General features: G+C 32.9%; 3 protein-coding genes across 4 annotated transcripts; 1 reads left to right on the plus strand and 2 right to left on the minus strand.

Annotated features, from left to right (window-relative positions):
- Positions 1–1,163: 1,163 nt before the first annotated feature.
- Positions 1,164–2,015, minus strand: LOC126657185 (E3 ubiquitin-protein ligase MBR1-like). Its single transcript, XM_050351837.1, has one exon. It carries the CDS (start codon positions 2,013–2,015, stop codon positions 1,164–1,166), a length of 852 nt encoding a protein of 283 aa, XP_050207794.1.
- A 4,963-nt stretch (positions 2,016–6,978) lies between these two features.
- On the minus strand, positions 6,979–8,342 carry LOC126656409 (uncharacterized). The gene is made up of 2 exons (XM_050350978.2): positions 8,239–8,342; positions 6,979–8,074 (listed from the first exon to the last, which is right to left on the minus strand). Exon 2 carries the CDS (start codon positions 8,071–8,073, stop codon positions 7,744–7,746), a length of 330 nt encoding a protein of 109 aa, XP_050206935.1. The 5' UTR covers position 8,074; positions 8,239–8,342; the 3' UTR covers positions 6,979–7,743.
- A 1,998-nt stretch (positions 8,343–10,340) lies between these two features.
- LOC126655951 (phospholipid--sterol O-acyltransferase) lies at positions 10,341–21,953 on the plus strand. Of its 2 annotated transcripts, XM_050350364.2 has the most exons (16): positions 10,356–10,755; positions 11,495–11,630; positions 11,955–12,099; positions 12,802–12,971; positions 13,063–13,139; positions 13,437–13,650; positions 13,731–13,908; positions 14,472–14,571; positions 15,076–15,170; positions 17,575–17,626; positions 17,712–17,783; positions 19,905–20,073; positions 20,540–20,644; positions 20,716–20,800; positions 20,882–20,971; positions 21,419–21,953. In XM_050350364.2, exons 1-15 carry the CDS (start codon positions 10,519–10,521, stop codon positions 20,961–20,963), a joined length of 1,917 nt encoding a protein of 638 aa, XP_050206321.1. In that variant the 5' UTR covers positions 10,356–10,518; the 3' UTR covers positions 20,964–20,971; positions 21,419–21,953. The 2 variants fall into 2 exon arrangements, with proteins under 2 accessions (XP_050206322.1, XP_050206321.1); XM_050350365.2 differs by lacking the exons at positions 17,575–17,626; positions 17,712–17,783; positions 19,905–20,073; ... (2 more) ...; positions 20,882–20,971; positions 21,419–21,953 and adding an exon at positions 15,374–15,582 and having other exon boundaries at positions 10,341–10,755; positions 15,038–15,170.
- The last annotated feature ends 191 nt before the right edge of the window (positions 21,954–22,144 follow it).

Here is a 22,144-nt window from a genome sequence, read left to right on the forward strand (position 1 = left end):
GGACTAATGCCCTCTTCTGTATTTCAGGTAAACTTCTTCAGTCTAACCTTTTGGAAACGAAACACCTAATAATACATGGAAGCTTATATATTTACAGTATCTTCTTGTAAAAACATTGTATTTCCCATTTCCATGCTATAATTAACAGTCTGCAAATAATATTTAACTATTACTGTTTTGATTTGGTTGCACATCAGGTGTTATTTTTAGAACTAAAGAAATTAAATAAACTTTCTAAAGACGATATTTATGATGAAATTTGGTTGAGGGGACTAATGAAAGAGCTGATTGAAGCCATATTCGCCTGGATTTCAGAAAACAAACAGATTTGGGAAACTAATGAAGGAAACTCGAATGCCGAACATTCTGAAATCTTAAATCAGGTATAAATATGTGTATATTATTTTTACATTCCATTATTCAGTAGCATTATTTGGTTGATGAGTTGATTTCATTCATGTCCATGTGCCAAAAACAGTTTGTTCTAGACATATATTTTCTAATGGAAGCCACAAGGTATGGAGAATACTTCTCGAAGGACCCCTTGGTTCCTGCAATTCTCATGAAATCTGCCTTCGATTCAGCTGGAGTAGATCCAATTAGGTAAAATTCTAATGGAAAAATGATATTTATTACAAGAATAAGCTGTAAACTTTCAGAGTTCCCAAAACTTTTTCGTAAATGAAAACAGAACTCCAAAATGTATGACTCGACAAGGTCCCGTATAATGCAGTGTATATGACAGTTTCAAGTGTTGTTTTGCAGAGAGATAGATGATGATGCGTGGGCCATTAAAGCTGCAACCGAAGCCATCGAAAGGATGATAGAGATAGAGAAAACAGAATTACTTTTAAATGATAAGGTTGTTGATGATCTTGCTGAATCCCCTGAAAATCATTCTGAGCATGCAAGTGAAACTTTACAGGACACTGACATAAGTTCTCAATCAGCAGATGGTGAAGAAAAGATAATGAAAGATGTTGAACCTGACAATATTGCAGCAAATAATTGATAAAATTCATTTGTGAACAAGATTCTCTAATAAAGATGGCTAAATATATTTATTCAGTTTAGTTTGGGGTCTAGTTAGATAGTAGTATAAAATATTATACATATTACAAAAATTAGAACCTAGAAAGCTCATAAAAAAGGAAGGCATTCCGCTACATAGTTGGCAATTTGGAACGACACAACGGACAAACATGGGCGGTACCCAACCAAGTCAGAATGCAGGTCTTATGAAACTTGTGATTGCATGGCATACGAGTTACTCGAGAGCCAATCGCCAGATCTTCCAAACAGATTGTGCATTTTGTTGTAGGACCGTCCCCATCATGCATCACCTCCTCTAAAGCCTCAATCGATGCCTGAGATGCCGGAATTTGCTTGGACTCTGCTTGTTCTAACGATTCCCTTATCGCTCTCCTGTTACGAAATCCCAGTTGCTGAAGCATCCGATTGATATTTGCCTCAAACCGTCGAATTGCTAATTCCCTCTCTCTTTCATAAGCCATCACCTGAAATTCTTGATGTGGTATTACGATTTTCTTTTCGATATTCAGTAGAAACCTCAGCTTGTTCCTCTGATCAGAAGTCGCATATTCGATCGCCGCGGAACGAACATAACTGATGATCTGCATGATAAGGTCATCTTCATTCGCTAAAGAAATCGAGCCAAATCCTGGACTTGTTCTCCATTCAAGATTATCCAAAGAAAAGGGTATGTTCATGTCCGAGATCATCTTGCCGAAGAAAGAACCATCATTATAAAACAGTAAAGAACGGCCTGGAATGAGTAAAGATTTCTCTGCGCGTGAGGTTTCGATCTGGTTCGCTCTATTGAGGAAGGATCCCGGTGTAGGGTTGGACTTGTCCGGAGAAAGTGTGGCGTCTGGAACATAAGTTGACGTGACTTTTAGGTGGATGGAGACGTTGGGAGTTAAAGAAGTGTTAGGTTCTACGGTGAACGAGGCTGAGACATCGACGTTGTAGTTCTGCGACACGGTTGTCGACATTGCGACTAGTTGGTGGCGATGGTGGTGATTCTTTAGGAAGAGAAAGAGTAGTGTAAATAGGTCTATTTATATAGTTTTGTTTCACCGACTCAGGAAAACCTATTTTCTTGTTTTAAAATACTTGTAGATGAAGAGTGTTCTGCAAGAACTGAAAAGGAAACCGAATCCGAGTGAAGATATGGAGTTATCAACTAAGCCTGTTCATTAATTGGGACAAACAAAATGATTCATCGTCATCATACTTTTATGAAAATCTTTAATTGTTGTTCATTGAACAAAGAAAGAACAAAAACATTTATAACGGAAGTTGCAGAAATTTTTAGGTTATTATGTTACTTTCATCATTAGATGAAAATATTAGTAGTTCATTTAATGGTGAAAAATGAATAAAATAAACTTTACTTTAAAATACATAAATCAGACAATTCCTTATTCTTATCTTGAAAATACGATATAGACAAATAAATCATTAATTTTACTCATTAATCTATTTATCACACTTTTTAATAATAAAAATCAGTATTTTAAAATAAGACCGGACCGGACGGTAGGACTGGTCGAACCGGGATCTGGCCAGTGTTTAGGTTCAAAACACACAAAAAACAGGAAATCTGGTTGAACCAGTTTGGACCGGACGGATCAGTCATTAAATCGGTTATTAAAACGGTTGGACTGCTATCGAACCGGATGAATAGAATTAGCGACGGAAAAATATGTCGCTGAAAATGTAAAATCCGTCGCTAATTTTATTTTTTTATTTTTCAAAAAATTTATTGATCCAGTTTGACCGGCGGTTAAAACGGGAACCGGGGGCTTCATCGATTTAGCCGTCAGTTCGATTTTTAAAACACTATTTAAAAATAAAAAATACTATATGTTAATCTATATCTATACTATCTATCTATCTATCTATAATCTATAAGTATTCTATAACTGTGAACGGGGGAGGACAGACAAAAATACAATAATAACCTCCAATAATTAAAATATTTACAAAGTTAAATACAAATGTAATTTCAATATAATTTAAATAATTAAGAAGTTAATTCTATAACAAACACAAACATTAAGAAGTTAATTTTATAACAAACACAAACATTAAGAAGTTGTTTACAAGTTTAATTAGTTAAGAAGTTAGTTCTAATACAAACACAAAAATTATAAACTATAAATTGATCCGATGTGGCTTACGAATTCCATCCATGAATTGTATTGACAAAGAAACAATTTAAGGAGATTTGCATTTTTAATAGAAGAGGTTCACTAGAAGGCTATTCAAACTTTGCTGGGCAGCATCATAAGATTATTGATTCTCTAAAATAGAATGATAATGTATTTAACAGTGTTAAGACAGTTCCAATGCAAGATCTTGAAAACAAAAAAACTAAATGTTCCAATAGCCATTTGGTCTCTTCAACAAACTAAAGATACGGATGTTATACGGCTCCTTCACCATTTTAAAACCTGAATGCCCTCAACTATTTAGCTTTCTGATTGTAATCTCATTCAACACATCTAATCTTCTATACTATATATAAAAGCACGGATGGGGGGGGGGGACAGGCAAATTTATTGAATAACCCTTTTCAGTTCATTACTAAATAAAGGTTTTATAGTCATTAACTAATTAGTTATTTAATTAATCACTATTGTAATTAAAGTCCTAATTAGAATAGGTAGCTAAATTATCTCCAATTTAATTTTTAGTATGTAAAAAATAACTAAATTCTCTCCAAATTAGTAGGAATACCTATCTTTTAGTTTGATTTAACTATAAAATTAAAATACTGTATTTGGTCAACATATTATTATTTAAATTTCTATTTTATTATTTTTAAAGATATTATTAATAAAACTAAATTAATTATTTAATTATGTTCATTATAAAAACAAAAGAAGAATAAATTCAGTAAAAAATTAATAACTAAATATATTATATTTATTTTTATAAAAATTCTTAATTAATTTAATATTAATTATAAATAAAAGATTGATATAATTATAATAAATTTACTAATATGTACATTGAAGAGTTACGTTACGAGCCACGTGCATAGCACGTAATGCGAAACTAGTTCTATAAACAGTCACAAAATTAAATACAAATTCAATTTTAATAATTCTTTTTAATTTTTTTAGTTGTTTAATTTTAATAATTATTTAATTGATTAAGTATCCAAATTAAACTTACAATTCAGAATCAATAAGTATTGAAGAAATATTGAAGGATGATTAAAAGGTTGTCTTATTAACTATGATTAGTGGGAAGCAGAGACCTACAATAATCAGGATTGTAAAGAGAAAAGGAATCTAAAGCTATCAATATTTTGTTAACGATAATATCCTAAAACAATGTTAGCTAATCCTCATAAATTTATATTAAAATTAAATTCCAAGTCAATTAATAAAGTTTAATATTATAAAATTTTAATTGAAATAGTATAGAGAAATATTTTTTAAAAAAAATTCTACATGATTTACTATATAAAATATTTACCTATGATAAATATTAATCCAATAAAAAATATTTAACGGGTCATATAAATATAATTCACGTGCTATAAATTTATTTAAATAAAAATAATATATAAGAATTAATTAAAATTTAAATATTATATTTAATAAATTAACGGGTCACATGAATATCGCTCACGTGCGTAGCACGTGGCGAAAAACTAGTATATAAAAGCACGGACTGGGGGGGACATGCAAATTTACTGAATAATCCTTTTCAATTTACTACTAAATAAAGGTTTTATAGTCATTAACTGATTAGTTATTTAATTAATCACTATTGTTATTAAAGTCCTAATTGGAATAGGTAGCTAAATTATCTCCAATTTAATTTTTAGTATGTAAAAAATAACTAAATTGTCTCCAAATTAGTAGGAATACCTATTTTTTAATTTGATTGAACTACAAAATTAAAATACTGTATTTGGTCAATATATTATTATTTAAATTTCTATCTTATTATTTTAAAAGATATTATTAATAAAATTAGTTAATTATGGTTATTATGGTTATTATAAAACCAAAAGAAGAATAAATTCAGTATGAAAAAAAAATTTAATAACCGAATATATTATATTTACTTTTACAAAAATTCTTAACTAATTTAATATTAATTATAAATAAAAAAATTGATATAATTATAATAAATTTACTAATATGTTCATTTAGAAGTTACAGTACGAGCCACGTGCATAGCACGTAATGCGAAACTAGTGTATAAAAAATACAAAAACTAACAAATATTGCCTGCTTACTAACAGTGGTCGGAATTTCGCAACTTTATTGCAGGCTATATCAAAAGATGTTACCCATTTAGTTGCCCTTCATATGGAAAGTTCTGTTCTAGCAGGACTCACAAACCTCTATCTTGAAGTATATAACCATCCTTAATTTGTAAAGCCATTGCTTGTGGTGTGAATGTGTTGGACAAAGGTGGTTCACGAGTAAATCTATCGACACTACTATTAGCAATATTTTTAGAGGAAATTCCATTGATTCTGAGCGAAAAGAAGGCAGCTCGATTGGTGTTCAGCAGCAGGATCTTATACTTGTGTAATGTTCATTCAGGAAGCATCTGCTCAACTCAGAAATCAGTTCTTCCAGCAATTTATAGATAGATTACTGTGATGTCTGCAAATCGGATTCGTATATGCGTGTTTATAGCGAAACCAATTCCTCTTTGGGCTGTGGACTAATGCCCTCTTCTGTATTTCAGGTATAGTTCTTCAGTCTGACACTGACAATTCGGAAAAAGGAAAATGTTCTGATATTCTGAAACTCTCTACTTATAATATATTTTTGTTGAAATACTGTTTTCCATTTTCTGTTTTGGGTGTTTCCTATTTTTATGCTATATAGATGAGTAGATTGCATACAAACATTTAACTGATACTGTTCTGATTTGGTTGCACATCAGGTGTTGTTTTTAGAACTGAGGAAATTAAGTAAACTTTCTGAAGACAATGTTTATGAGGAAAATTGGTTGAGGGAATTAATAAAAGAGCTGATTGAGGCCATATTTTCCCATATCTCAGAAAACAAACAGATTTGGGAAACTACGGAAGGAAATTTGAATTTCATGCATTCTAATATCTTATCAGGTATATTGTATATGTATATGTATATTCAGAAGCACTATTTCGTTGCTGAGTTGATTTCATTCATATGTATGTGCCAAATACAGTTTGTTCTAGACATATTTTCTAGTGGAAGCCACAAGGTGCGGAGAATACTTCTCAAAGGACCCCTTGGTTCCGACAATTCTCATGAAGTCCGCCTTTGATTCAGCGGATCCAATCAGGTAATATTCTACTAATTCTAGATTTCAGGAAAATGTTGAAACGTTAAATGACCAAAACATTTTCGCAAAAGAAAACACTCCAAAATGTATGACTCGACAAGTTTTCATAAAATCCAGTGGATATGACAGCTTCAGGTGTTGTTGCGCATAGATTTAGATGATGATGGGTGGGCCGTGAAAGCTGAAACCAAAGCCATCGAAAGGATGATAGAGATAGAGAAAACAGAATCATCTGATAATCATTCTAAGCATGCAACTGAAACTTCCCAGGACACTGATATAAGTTCCGAATCAGCAGATGATTTGGAAAAGATAACGAAAGATGTTGAAACTGACACTATTACATCAAACTATTGATTATTGAGAGTCCATATCCTAAATTCCTCATATAGAAATATTAGCCGGCATAGGCATATTTCATATATGAGCTGTATATTAGTTAGGCATATTAATGTTTTCCTTTTATGTAAAAGAGAACCCTAGCAATTCTCTGTATATATGTACTCACTATTAAGAATGAATGTATCAGACAATAAAACTTATTTTTACAAATTTCATTTTGAAACAAGATTCTCTCATTAATTGTTACATCACACTAAATATATTTACTTTTCAAAAATATGAAAGAAGTAGTTACTAGATAGTATCATAGTTTGCAATTTGGAACGGCAGAGTGGACAAACATGGGCAGTACCCAACCAAGTCAGAATGCAGGTCTTATGTAACTTGTGATTGCATGGCATACGAGTGACTCGAGAACCAATCACCGGATCGTCCAAACAGATTGAACATTATGATCGTCGCCATCATGTATCACCTCCTCTAGTGCCTCAATTGATGGCTGAGATGCCGGAATTTGCTTGGACTCTGCTTGATCTAATGACTCCCTTATCGCTCTCAACGAACGACTTCTGTTACAGAATGGCCGTTGAAGAAGGACCTGATAAACTTCAGCCTCAATCTGTTGGACTACGAGTACCTTTCTCTTGCATAAGCCATGGCCCGAAATTCTCGATGCCGTATAACAATTTTCTTTTTAATACTCAGTAGAAACCTCAACAATTAGGCAAATGAAATCTCGGTGGCAGGACACGGCAGCAAAGACATGATAGTTTTGCTTGCGTAGCCGAGTAAGGGAGTTTGAGAGACCCGAAACAACATACGAAATTGGACTACATATGGATCATTAAATCAGTGCTGAAATATGACTATGGATCATTGTTCATGCACAAATATGAACTCAGTAATTAAATGGTAAAGAAACAAGAAAAATAGAAACTAACACTGCATTAATAACAAGATCTCTGATGAACAATTGAAGGGATACCATCAGTCAATCTAACAAACTATTCTGTAAATTTATCCATGGCTAGTAATGTGCACAAGAAAAAGATGGTCTAAACAAGAATTTACTTACCCAGAAATCAATGAAGTACATTGCGGTTTTTTGGAGATGTACTCCAATGCGAGCCCAAAGAAGGTACAGGCCAATCCCAGCGCAACCAGAATCTTGCCGGAGTTTATTAGGGGAATAGCAGAGGCGGCGGCCATATGTTGCATTCTTGAAGAGGTTTCAGATTGTTTCGGTGTGCGTAAAGCATCCTCGAGTGCCTGAACTCTTTGTTTTAGTAGGGTTTGCTCCTTCAGAAGGTCTTCCACTGTTGCACCAGCCTGACCAATTTCTTCGTTTCCGTTCAAGATTGGAGCTGCGTTCAGATTGATTCCCTCGGTACCAGCAGCCATTCTGAAATCAAGAAAATCAAGATAATACAATAATCAACAACAGAGATTGTTGTTCATTAATTGTTGACAAAAAAAAACAAAGTTATAATTATAATCAGCCAATAAAGAAATCAAACCGACAAATCATGCATTCATGCTAATAGTTTCAAACAAAAGGGTACTTACCGATCAATGTGTAGAGTTTGCCGTCAAGGAAGATAATAGAACAGCCCTATTTTTTATAGGGAACTAGTGACAATAAAATAGAAAAACAATGGGAAAAGGTGCAAAATGATGTTTAGGGTGAAGCGCATATCAGCCCCTCATGATTTTCGGTCTCAAATATACACTTAATGTTCTCAAACTGGCTCAAGTATGCCCTTATTACTAACGGTTGTTAAACAACGTTAATTTTTGGTGAGAAGTTATTACATGAACGTAGTCAAACATGTCATCTAAAGACCAAACCAATTAAATTAGGACACATAATTTTATTTATCCATGTCATTCATATATTTATATTAATAGCTACTCCCTCCGTTTTTATTTAGGGACTGTTTGGTTCAAGGTTGGGAATGTGAATCGGAATGGGAATCGGAATGGAAAAGAATGGGAATGATTGTTTTCATTTTATGTTTGGTTCAAAATTAGTGTAGGAATGGGAATGGATAAAGTTTAATAAAAAAATTATTTATTATTTATTAAAAATACTTTTTTTTAAAATATTTTTTATATAAAAAAATAAAATTATTTTAAAAAAATTATTTTCGGAAAAATTAAAAAAATTATTTTCGAAAAAATTTAAAAAATTACTTAAAAAAAATTATTTTTAGAAAAAAAGATTAAAAAGGTTTTTTTATTATTATTTTAAGTATATTTTTTTAAAATAAATATTTAAAAATAGTTTTTTTAATAATTATATATTTATTATTTATAATTAAAATATTTTATAAAATTTTGATTCCCATTCCCAAAAGTCCATTCCCATGTGGTAAGAGGGGAATGTGTGATTTTCGTTGAGGGGGTAATCACATTCCCATTTCCTAAAATAATTTGACAAAACAAACACAAACAATGGGAATCATTCCCATACCCATTCCCATTCCCCCCCTTTTTGTGGCGAATCAATCGGCCCCTTAATTTTCCATTGGCTGAATACATAGTTTGACCCTTGAACTTGTACCTTTTTATCCATCTAATTAACCCATAAACATAACGTCTCCTGAACCTCTGAACTTGTCAAATAATCCGATTTGACCCTTGAACTTGATAAAAACATAAATATTGAACCCATCCGTACACAATTTTTTCTAAAATGTTTCAAGTGACAGGTGGCACGGAGGGGTTCAATATTTACGTATTTATCAAGTTTAGGGGTTAAATCGGATTATTTAACAAGTTTAGAGGTTCGATAGGTGAGACGTTAAGTTTAGAGGTTAGATGAGTAAAAGGGTATAAGTTCAAGGGTCAAACTATGTATTTTGAAAGACTAAGACGCAAAGGACATTTTGAAAGACCCAAACCAAAAACATCCAAAGGAGAACAAGGTTTGTTTATGCTAAATTTTAATCATTACCCATAAAATCATAAGAAAAAGAATTCACGTCGGCGAGAGTGTCATTCACGAATGGTTTAAGAGGTTAAATAGAATAAATTCAAAAGTTTAAAAATTCAATAAATTTAAAAGTTCAATAAAAAAAATTAAAAGTGGAACGGAATAGAGGGTTGAATTATTTATTACCCATAATTATATAAGTTTAATTTTAAATAATAATACTTTTTAAAAAAAATGCGGAAAAACAGTAATTGCGAGGCTTAATTACTTAACTTTTTTTCATTTATACCATGACCTAGGAAAATTTTCAATTGTACCTATTTTCGATTTTTATGTATCATCTCTACCTATTGAGTTAAATTGATCTATTTTCTTTTGAAAAAGAGTTTAAATTAATCCTTCATTTTTAACCTATATTCTGATAAAACGTTAATGTTAATCATTTATATATCTTATTTTTAATATTTTTTTCCTTAGATTAATTAAAATATCAATTTTTTTAATTTTGGGGTATAAATGAAACATAAAAATCGAAAATAGGATACAATTGAATTCCTAGATCGTAGTATAAATGAAAAAAGTTATAAGGTGAGTGGTTTTTAAATAATTAGGCCTAATTGCAACTATAATAATTATTTCAATTTTTTTATTTGGCAGATACTAAAATAAATTTAATTTAGATCATAAATCCATTTCCTGAAAACGATGAAGTAGTTCGTCGTTTTGCGCATCTGCTTCATAAAACGCAGTCCGCTCTCCAAACAACCATCATAAAACTTTTCAACTCCAAACTAATAATAGTCAGACTGAAGATCAGTCCCACACACTCCACATTTTCATGTATGTAACACAGTTACACACGTATAATACATTTTATTCTCTCTCCAAACAGAAAATGTAATATTGCTAAAATGAAACCAATAATAAACCTCCTGAATCTCTCCGTCGTCGCGGCGGTTCTGATTATTGTCGGCGTCGGAGGTCTGCGTGGAACATACGGTGATTCCGGAGAAGAGTATTTGAAACTATCGGGAATTATAATACCTGGTTTCGCTTCTACTCAGCTTAGAGCATGGTCGTTTCTTGATTGTCCGCTCTCTCCTCTCGATTTTAATCCTCTCGACCTTGTTTGGCTTGATACTACTAAAGTAAATAATACATAATAATCTCTTTGTCTGTGTTAGTAATTTATTTTCTATGATTTATGTTTATTTTTGTGAAATTTGAGAGATTATGCGTCAAAAATTAATGCATTATGTGATTATTGTGTCAATTTTAGTTATCGTAGTTAGTTAGCTTATAAACTGTGGTGAAATGTGTTTTAGTATCAATGAAGGAGACAATAATGTAATTCATGTGTTTATTTTACGTTTGTTATTCACTAAATGCTTGAAAATGTTGTTAAGTTAAAGTTTTGGTTGATGAAATAGTGAAATGCATGCTTGTTTTATGACTATTTGCTGTTTTTAGAGAGATTGTTATGCCGTAATCGATGCATTATGTGATTTGTTGTTTGGAGGATTTTTTATTGTCGCATTTTTTTAGAAGTTGAATTGTGGTGAAATGACTTGGTATAGTTTCTGAAGGTAGTAGTGATTCATGTGTTTGGCTTGGAAGCTTTTGCTTTTATTAGTTTTCTGACCTTAGGGAATGCTTGAAATAGTTCAGCTTGTGATACTGATTCAATAGTTCTGTCCTGTTATTATTTGTGGTTATTATGCGATAATCAATTTTTCGTTGACTCATTGGTTATTGGCTAAATCAGTCGGTTCTGTGCTCAGAATTTGTTATTATTGCATTTTATGATTTTTTAGAATATAAATTGCGGATTTTTTCCAAAGTTGATAATGTAGTGAAAAAAGTATCAATGATTACTATGTCATGCAGCTTCTTTCTGCTGTAAATTGCTGGCTTAAGTGCATGCTACTTGATCCTTACACTCAAGCAGACCATCCAGAATGCAAGTCACGGCCTGATAGCGGTCTTTCTGCAATCACTGAGCTTGATCCTGGTTATATAACAGGTTTTTTCTCTACCTAGTTTCATTTATGACCGTGTTTGTCAGTCTCAAAATTGCAACTTAATTCGATTTTTACTTAGTTAATTTTTTGGTCTGGAGATCTCATATTTCTTAGAACTCAATTCTATCTAAAAGTTAGCAATTTGAAAAAGATGAAATAGTTTCAAAAGTGACATGGTTTTGCAAGAATTCGAATTAATATATCTATTGCAAATGACTCAATTTAAAAATGGCCTGTATATTGTTTATTTTAAGCCAGTGATGATTGTTATGTGTTTCTGTGCGATATAGTTGAATGTAATGAACATTTAGTGTTTTTCAACATAGGTCCACTTTCTTCTGTGTGGAAAGATTGGGTTAAATGGTGTATTGAGTTTGGAATTGAAGCTAATGCAATTGTTGCTGTTCCATATGATTGGAGATTATCACCATCAATGCTTGAGGAGCGAGACCTTTATTTTCACAAGCTCAAGTTTGTATACGTTCTAAGTTGCTTTTACTCCGTCTTTGGCTATCTGATTGACAGATTCTGATGAATATTGTACACTTTTTATCGTTTGTTTGCTTAGAATAAGTTCTTTATGTTTGATGATACACTCCAAGATTCAAGAATACTTGGTAATTCCTAATACTGTATGCGTTGGTCCAGTAAAATTACTTTCTAAGAAGTTATTTGGTAACTGTGCTAAGCAAGAAGCATAACAGATTTAGAATTATCTATTCCCTAGGTACTCAGAAAGTCAGACTTGTTATTGTTAAACCAATAATGATGTTTGGATTGCTGTTGCTGCTTGCAGCTTTGAAATTTTCCATTACAATGTCTAAATCAAGGTGAACTTGTATTTACTGTACTTTTATGAATAGCCTGCAAAAATAGGATGTATGTGCATGCAATACATATAAAGTTGCTTCTCAATCTTAATCAGTTGGAAAAGTAACTAGAATTTTAAGCTTTTGTGCTTCAAGGAGATAAGTTAAATAATTCGTGTGCATTTGACTCGACACTACCAGTTCACTGTGCTGTAGGATCTCTTAACAAATAATTTATCTACCCCTGAATCCGTGTTAGTAATTTAGAAAATGATTGTCTGAATCAATATGTCATAAACTAGTTGGTGCGAGATCTCATGTTCTATTTAACAGATTTGGACTTCTGTTACATCCTCATTTGCAGGTTGACATTTGAGACTACACTTAAGCTTCGCGGTGGACCATCAATTGTACTTGCCCATTCACTGGGTAACCATGTCTTCCGCTACTTTTTGGAATGGTTAAAGCTAGAAATCGCACCAAAGCATTACAATCAGTGGCTAGACAAACATATTCATGCTTATTTTGCTGTTGGTATGGTGGACTTGAATAGATCTATTTGCCTAAAAGACAATTCCTTTAAAAGATGCCCTTTATTCAATCTTATACTGTTGCTTGACTGCAGGAGCTCCTCTTCTCGGTGCCACTGAGACAGTCAAAGGAACACTATTCGGAGAAACATTTGGTCTTCCTGTTTCTGAGGTTACCCAATTAGTTTATTTTCTTAGTTTATTTGGGCTGTACCAAATCTTTAAAGTTCCTGATGCTAAGCATGTCAAGCTATTAAAGACTTTCAATGATCTAATAAACTATATTATCTTTTGAAGGGATATGAACTTATGTAATCACTGCAAGGAGTTGCATTAGTAATCTGATTAATCTTAAAGTCGCAAATGCTTGTTGGAGTGTTAATAATGTGACTTTCACGAGCTTGTTAGAGTTAAGGCATCTCTCATGTGATTTTTAACACATTCTTGATATGCTTTGGCAAGATAACAGGGAACAGCTCGATTGATGTTCAATTCTTTTTCCTCCTCATTATGGATGATGCCTTTTTCAAAATACTGTACATCTGATAACCCATACTGGAAGCATTTCTCTGGGTCATCCAGGAAAAGTCATCAGACGTATCACTGTGAGGAACAGGAGTTTCAGTCAAATTACTCTGGATGGCCAACAAATTTAGTCAACATTGAAATCCCTTCTACCAGGGGTAAGACAAAAACTCTCAGAGTTTCATCTCAATAAGACAATAATTATCATTGAAAACTTATACAAATTTCACATTTTCAGCGACGCAATTGTATCCATCATTTGCAGAACTAGCTCAAACCAATTTGTCTAGTGTAGAATGTGGATACCCTACTACTCAATTATCTTTTTCAGCTCGTGAAGTATCAGATGGAACCCTTTTTAAAGCAATCGAAAATTATGATTCTGATAGCAAGAGGCTCTTATACCTCCTAGAAAGGTGGGCATGCTCTTAACTATTTCTATCTGGATGTTTGCATTTTTCTCTTGCTTTATTATGTCGAAAAAATTACCTGCTAGATGCATTCAGAATCATGCAATTCACTATAATATGGATGTAATTTGCATTGACCTTAGACTTCCATCGTTTTTTCTTGCATAATGTTGTTGTCTATAATTGTTTTGGCCTTTTCTTTATGAGCACTTTGGTAGTCCATTTGGATCATGTCTTTATCTCCTTATCAGTCTATAAATGTGGATCATTATTAAGATCTATAAGCATATCATGTTGTGATTTATTCAATCTTAGTGTAATTTAATATCTTCGATGGCACTAGTATGAAGGGTGTTCATTATTTTATGTTTTCAGAATCATGCGAAGCAAGAAATTGTCTGGTTTAATATTTAAATATTACTGAAAAAATGTTATATGACTTGCCTAAATAGTAAGATCCTCGTCATACATCTGCCTCTAAGTCTTGATGTCACGAGATGTATAAATTTTTTTATTGGAATTATTAGTGTGGTTCCAGTTCCTAATCTAAATTTTCTGTGCCATTTCAGGTCATATCATGGTGATCCTGTACTGAATCCACTTACACCTTGGGAGAGACCACCAATTAAAAATGTTTTCTGCATCTATGGAGTAGAAATGAAGACTGAGGTACAATTTTCCTCTTTAAGCAAATGTGGCCTTTTCTGCATTATATGAACAAACCTCTCTAGGACTGGTGTAATTGCATACATGCAAGATTTTTTTCGTTTTTCCTGTATTTATGCCAGAAATGGCTGCTTATGCATTTCCTTATATTGTATTTGGCTATAAGCTTTGTGCTGTTAAAGTGCTGTTCCATTTGGAAATATTGCTAACTGTATGCTGGATTAAAGTGCTTTAAACATGTTCTGCAGAATCAGTCTTTTAAAGTCATATTTGTGCAACTGGTTTTTCCTTTCTCTCTTTCTATTTTCCCTCTTTCTTTCATCCAGCCCCCTGCCTGAATATCACCATCACTAGGCATTGCAGAAAAATTCTGTATTTGTTTTCATTGTATTAACTGGTTATATTCTATATAGCTTACTTAATTGCTACTAGCTTGTTGTCATGCTAAATACTTCATTTTTATGACTAGGGGATGATGGTTTTGGTATCTTGGCAATGGAAAAACAGGTTGGCTACTATTTTGCGCCAAGTGGCAAGCCTTACCCTGATAATTGGATCATTACTGATGTCATTTACGAGCAGGAAGGATCTTTATTCTCAAGGTAAGTGCGTTTTTGCTGTTTCTGTATTAATATAAACAATTCATACATGTACTAGTTTATTCATCATTGGCATGATTGTGTACTAACCCATTCATTCCTAGCTTGAAATGATGATATTTAGGCTCTCTCCATGTCTGTGCATGTGCATTTTCTATTAAAATAAAAAAGAACTAATGTCATGTACTAAGAATATTTTCTGCCAGTGAGAAGCAGCTCGTGTAATACTCCTTTTGGGGTCTGGGAGACAAATTATAAGACACTAGTACTTAACGCTCAGCTGATTGCTCAGTGTGGCTTCTACTGTCATATAAAATATGAATTTTTTAAGTTGGTAGAAGGAGCAAGCCATCCGGAACAAGAACAAGACTATGCATATCTCAGTTGCTTCTTATACTAGTTTGAAAACCTCACATCTTCAAATTATTGTTTTTAAGAATATAGTGTGATTTTACTACTTTCTGTAGGTATGAAAATTGAAAATGAAAGAAACCTACTCTTTATAAGAAAAATTGAAGGGAGGTAAAGTTGATGAATAGTCATGTTATTGGTAAAATTAATCTTCACTTTCTAACTAATATGCTGAAGGAATTTATTAACAGAAGAAACACAATTCTGTCCAGGAATCTTAAATATTATTGCTGAGCTTTTTCATTTTATCATCTCATGTTGACATGAAGCATAAAGATGTTGGTAGAACTTACAATAATCGTTGGTAGAAAGATGTTGTTTCCAACACAAGTGTCCCTTATAAGAAAAAAAGGGAAAAGGGGCAAATATGCTCTTATGGTTTATAGCTGAGCACAACTCAGCCCTCAATGATTTTTTTTATCTCAATAAACCTCTTAACGTTTTAGAAGTGGTTTAAATACGCCCTCAGTTATAACATTGTTAACTATTTACGAAAATTATGTTAACTCTTGTATATGTGGACTGGGAAATGCTGACAATTCAATTCTTGCACGCCACCTCAGCCTCACTTGGTCCACCTTCACTTTCCTTTACCTAAAAATTTATCAAAAACCTAATCTAATTTTCTTCTCCTTCCACGCTTCCGCCTCCGCTACCAGCCTGCCTGCCTCCACCCTTGAGCCACCCAACCAAGCTCATTCTTCCATGACTTCCAACTCCCATTAGGTGAAACCCTACATTACTCCCACCGCTGCCTCCAATTGGAGCAATCCTCCATAACCACCATTTAAAGGAGGAGGATGCAGAGGACTATCCAAGGGACCGCGATAACGCTGCCGACAATAGAAGAAGAATGATACTCGTTAGGGCCACAATAATGGTGGTGGTTGCCGTAGTTAGAAAAAATGTTGATGTTGTTGCTAGAAAATGGATTATCAAAGGATCGAGATGGAGGTGGATGAGACCTATAAGAGAATTAAGATGGTCTTCAATTGATGTTGTTAATCGGAAAATTGTGCTCTTTCTGATTTGTCTTTGCAAATTTAAATGAAGATTAATTATTGAAGATGATCAGAGAAAGAGTTTGTTTCAGGGACAAATCTTATGTGTAGCCATTGAGTTGCCGTTCCAAATTTCTCCTTTTTTTTGCATCGTCCAAATTTTTGCTTTGAATTTCAGAAGTTCGCAGTGTGTTAAATTGTCTTCTATAATCAAAGATCTCCTCCATTTTGGTGTATAAGAAGTAGAAATTGACTAGTTCTTTCCCTAATGACATAAGATCTTATTGGTTTTAATGGATTTAGACATAAACATGTCTCATTATTCATTTAGGAATGGTGGTGGTGAGTGGGTTCTAGAACCGCATAGAGATGGCGGTGATTGGTGGTTGGAATAAATAAATGATACTATGATAATATTTTATTTGATGAAAAGAGTTAATATGGCAAATATGAGACCACATAAATTATTGTTGGCATGCCAACTAATTCTTTATGTGATGATTTGTTTCACCACGTCATTGAAATTTTACACCGTTTTAACTCTGTTACTGACGGACATATTTGAACCACCTTTAAAACGTTAAGAGGTTAATCAAGATAAAAAAACTCACGAAGGGCTGCTGTTCCCCGCTACAAACCATAAGGGCATATTTGTCCCTTTTCCCTAAAAAATGGCTTTCATAAATTTATAATGAGTAATTAATGGTTTAAGAACCCTCTTAGGCTCTTTCCTTTAGCTATCATCTTTACTATGTCTTTGCTGATAATACGAGATGGCATTCCTGTAGAGTGTTAATGATGAAACATGTTTGCCTGTTAACTTCTTCAGCTTGGGTATTTTGAAATGCGTGCCGTCTACCTTGTCCACATGCTCTTCAAACAGATATTGTTGCTGCACTTGTTGGCTGCAATTTAAAGAGACAACATGCTGTATATTGTTGAAATTTTTAGTTTTCTTATGAGTTGTAAGTCACAGAAATGTGCTCTTATTGTAGGTCAGGGACTGCGGTGGAGGGGAATCCTGGAGCTGCAAGTGGGGATGAAACAGTAAGCTTTAATATATCACATGTGAATAATAATTTCAAATTTCATATGCCGCTTTAGTTTCAGTTAACATACTACACCATTCCAGGTACCATACAATTCTCTCTCTTTTTGCAAGCACTGGCTAGGACCAAAAGTTAATATAACAAGAGCTCCTCAGGTAAATATAGTCAATGTAATGTGTGCCTGAATGTGCATTTGTGAGGAGCACCTAAAACTTAATCAGTATTCTCAACCTTCTAAAAAGTAAAGCAGTATCCTCAGAGTTGTCAAAATCAAGGTTCAAATCGATAATGGGAATGTTTGATTAGTGAATCGAGAATTGAATCGTAAGATTAGTTTTATCTTTTCAATATTAGCTTTAAATACATTATACTGACATAAGTTATATATGAGAATTCATATATTGACAAAATCTGAACTAAATAACTATTGAACACAAAAGTGACTATTTATCCTAACAAATAAAATTAGTATCTCTTTTAACATAAGTGCCTAGAAAAACGACTATTGTTTAGATTCTAACATTCTTAAAATAAAAATTACTACTTCCTCCGTCCCAATAGAGTTGTCCACTTTGAGAAATTTTTTTGTCCAGAAAACTCTTGTCCACTTTCAAAAAGTAACAATTTTTACACTCAACTTTCCTATATTACCCCTATTTAAAATCCACTAATGAGTAAATTGAAAGTAAATTATAAGTGGACCCTATATTAAATAAGGGTATAATAAGAAAAGTAAAGAAAAATTTACAAAATCCATAAACAATGATAGTTTTTCTTAAAATGTGTGATAAAGGCAAAGTGGACAACTCTATTGGGACGGAGGGAGTAAATAAAATTAGGTATCAAAAGATTTAAGTATTATCTAGGGTACTAATAAATTATTAGTCTAGCTTATAACACACTTCCGATTTATTGCATATGAAACGTCATGTTTTGGATCTTCTTTAATCCTAATTTTTTAATTTCTTTTATTTTATGAATCGGATGATTAAATTGAACGATTCGTTACAATTCATTATCGATTCCATAGATTTGGCATTAATTCTGATTAATTTACGATTCTTCTTAGATACAATTCCTTTTGGTGATGAATCGTGTCGAATTGTATAATTCTGATACGAGTGATTATGACCATTACAAGTATTTTCGCTCCTCTATCTTTCATCTTGTAAAATTAAGTTTCTGCTTCATTTTATTGACCAGTCATGTTTCTCTAATTTTAAGCTACCTTCTGTTCTAGAATTAGTTGGTTTGCATCAATGTTTTTAAAACCGGACCGGAAATCAAACCGGCTTCACAAGTAGTTCATGGTTCGACTGGTTCAACCCGTTTAACTCAAATTTTTAATTTTCATTATTAGTTAATACTGAATTAAGAAATTATACAATATAAAATATAAAATTTTATAAATAAAAAATAATTGTTAAATTTTATTATGTGAAAGATGATAATAAATGATTAATATTTAATTGAAAACTGAGAGCATGTGTGAGAGCGTGTAGGCTCTAGAGAATGTTTGAGAGAGTTAGTGTGAGAAATTATGTATATGAGAGTGTGTTTGAGAGAGAGGGTGTAAAGAAACTGAGAAAGTGTGTATGGGAAAATGTATTTGTGCGAGACAGTGAGTGTGTGAGAGATGCACATGAGTGGAGCCACATAAAACCAAATGAGTGTCAATTCGGCTCTTATTTTAAAAAACCCGGGTTCTATTGGTTTTAGGCAAAAACCGAATTTTACTGGTTCAACTCTTATCTTGACCAATTTTAATATTTTTGACTTTGATATCTAGCCGGACCAAACAGGTGACCGGTTCCCGATTAATGCGATTCGGTTTTAAAAATACTGGTTTGCATCCACTTATACATGCAAATAAGATGTACTTCTATTTATGCCTTGTAGTCTATAATTTCCTTGATCAGGCTTTTCAGCTCTATATTTTCCATCATTATTTATGGTTTTATTCTGAACATCAAGATTGAGTCAACATTACATCAGCACTTAAATGCTTATTAGATTGAATAATATCTCCTACGTTCTGCTGTAGTATCTGATATTAGTTCATGTGGCTATAAGTTATAAATGGGTTTATATTATTCGAGTCATTTGTCAATTTATGTTTTAATGTTATTCCATATCTCCATGGTGATCATAGTGTTAGTGTGTCACTGATTAATTGATATGCATTAGTAAATTTCCATCTCTAGTATGCTTGCCGTTACCTGAAAATTGAACCTTTCTTTGAGACTTGGTTTCTCGTTTGTTCTGAAAAAATTCAGTCAGATCATGATGGGTCTGATGTACAAGTGGAATTGAATGTAAAACATCAGCACGACACTGATATACGTCCCAACATGACAAGGTCTCAACGGGTGAAATACATCACACATTATGAAGATTCTGAAAGTATTCCAGGAAAGAGGACGGCAGTGTGGGAGCTGGATAAAGGTGAGTGATGCTCCCTGTATGGATAGTCTATAAGCAATAATTGACATTTAGAAACACGAGACTTGTAAAGTTGATTTAGCCTTCGGATAAGTTTAATGACTGCAGGCCTTGCAGATGATCTAATCTCAAGTGAGATCAAATTTGTAGTTCTCATACACTTTGCGTGATAGTCTATAGATTTGTGTATTTTGTCTAAAGCTGAAATTGGTTTAGGAATTTTGGAAGTATTGCATTTTCCGGGATCTGTCTCATGTAGTTGATGTTTTTTGAAATTTTCTGTATGAATGTGTGGCATCACTTTAAGTGAAATCACGATTTTCTTGGAAGATTCTTTCTAGAGGATTTTATGCTTTTCTGCAATGTTTTTTCATGAGAAGTTGATTATGTATCATCCTTTATATCTGAGTGCATGTTTGACATTTGTGAGGATTCGTTCTTTTAATTAAATTTACTTTCTCTCATGTAGCAAATCACAGGAACATTGTTAGATCTGAGATTTTGATGAGAGAGTTGTGGCTTCAGATTTATCATGATATCAATTCTGATGGAAAATCAGAATTTGTGACAAAAGGTGAAAATTGTGCAAGATGTTCATATTCAAGTCTGATCTTTGAATTTACCCTAATTTTTCATCTGAAACAGCTTTACGTGGGCCTTTAAGGGATGGTGATTGCTATTGGGATTATGGGAAAGCTCGCTGCGCTTGGCCTGAGTACTGCGTTTATAGGTTTTTATTTTCTCTATGGAAAATATTTATTTTTCGACCATTCCTGTCCTGTTTTCTCTGTTTGATTTATCCTGCATGCAGATATATTTTCGGGGATGTTCATCTCGGGCAAAGTTGTAGGTTAAAGAATTCATCCAGTGATGTACTTCATGATTACTTGTAGATTAGAAGGTACCCACTATCTTCTTTGCCTTTAATCAATGATTCGTAAATTTTAGTTGACTGATTGTGGAGTAACATCACAGCATAGATATTAGATAGATATTAGCTACAAATAACCAATTTACCAAAGAAGAAAATTTAAAGTACAAAATTACCGGAACCATAAAGCATTTTAGTAATGAAGTTCAATTGAAAAATTCAAAAAAATGAATAGATGAGGATATCTCCAGTGTATAGAGTGCCACATTTTCTGGTTCTACTACTTTTCATCATTTTGCCCAGTGCCTTTTAATTCTGTTGGTTCTGTAAGGATTTTACATCATCCTTAACACTTTTAAAAGTTGAAGATTTTGAAATTTAATAATAAATATTATTGCACATTTTATCTTGTTTTTCAGAATAATCTGTCTTTGTAGTCTCAGTTACTGACATTGGGCATTGGTTCCGTACTAACAGATTCTTGCCGATTATTGCCGCAATCTGTTTGGACGCTCTTTTAGAAATTGGGATTCAAGTTTAATGTGAAAATGTAGAGCTCATGATGGTTCCTGTCTTCATTTTGGCATTCAAACTTGGCCTCTTGGATTCCTACTTTTACTGCATTATACCTGCTGAGGTTAATTCTCCATGTCTGCACATCAACGGAATGCTTACTCTCTGCATGATTCTTCATAATTCTGGCATAGCCAATCCATTCTGGTAGCTTTTTAAGCAACCTTGTGCAGGAATCTCTATAACGCACAAAGTGGAATATCATGTTTGTATATGTTCATCAAGGATTACTTGATTAGGTGCTAATTGAGGAGAGCATCGTCAAGTAGTAAATGAATGGTTATGCAGAGAAACCATCCAAATTGAGCAACTATGGTACACCGTAAAAAGTTTTGGCTGGTAGGTTGATTCATTAGCTCAAAGAGCGTACAGATGGATGGCATGGTCTGTATTATAATCTGAATCACATTTAGTGAATAGTTGGTCCTATTTTATTTTATTTTATTTTCGTCAAATTTCTCGGTAGCTCAGTAAAAGAATGAAGAAAAATAGGGAAAGTATTATTTCGATATCAAAAACTATGTATTGTAAGTTTTATCTCTTCATTCTTTTACCAAGTTATCATTCTTTTCCTTTGAACTTGACAATTACTAAAGCTCCTGTTGGCTAAATTACGGCTTTATTTTGGTT

Source organism: Mercurialis annua, linkage group LG7, assembly GCF_937616625.2.
Source record: "Mercurialis annua linkage group LG7, ddMerAnnu1.2, whole genome shotgun sequence".
Classification (NCBI taxonomy): Eukaryota; Viridiplantae; Streptophyta; class Magnoliopsida; order Malpighiales; family Euphorbiaceae; genus Mercurialis; species Mercurialis annua.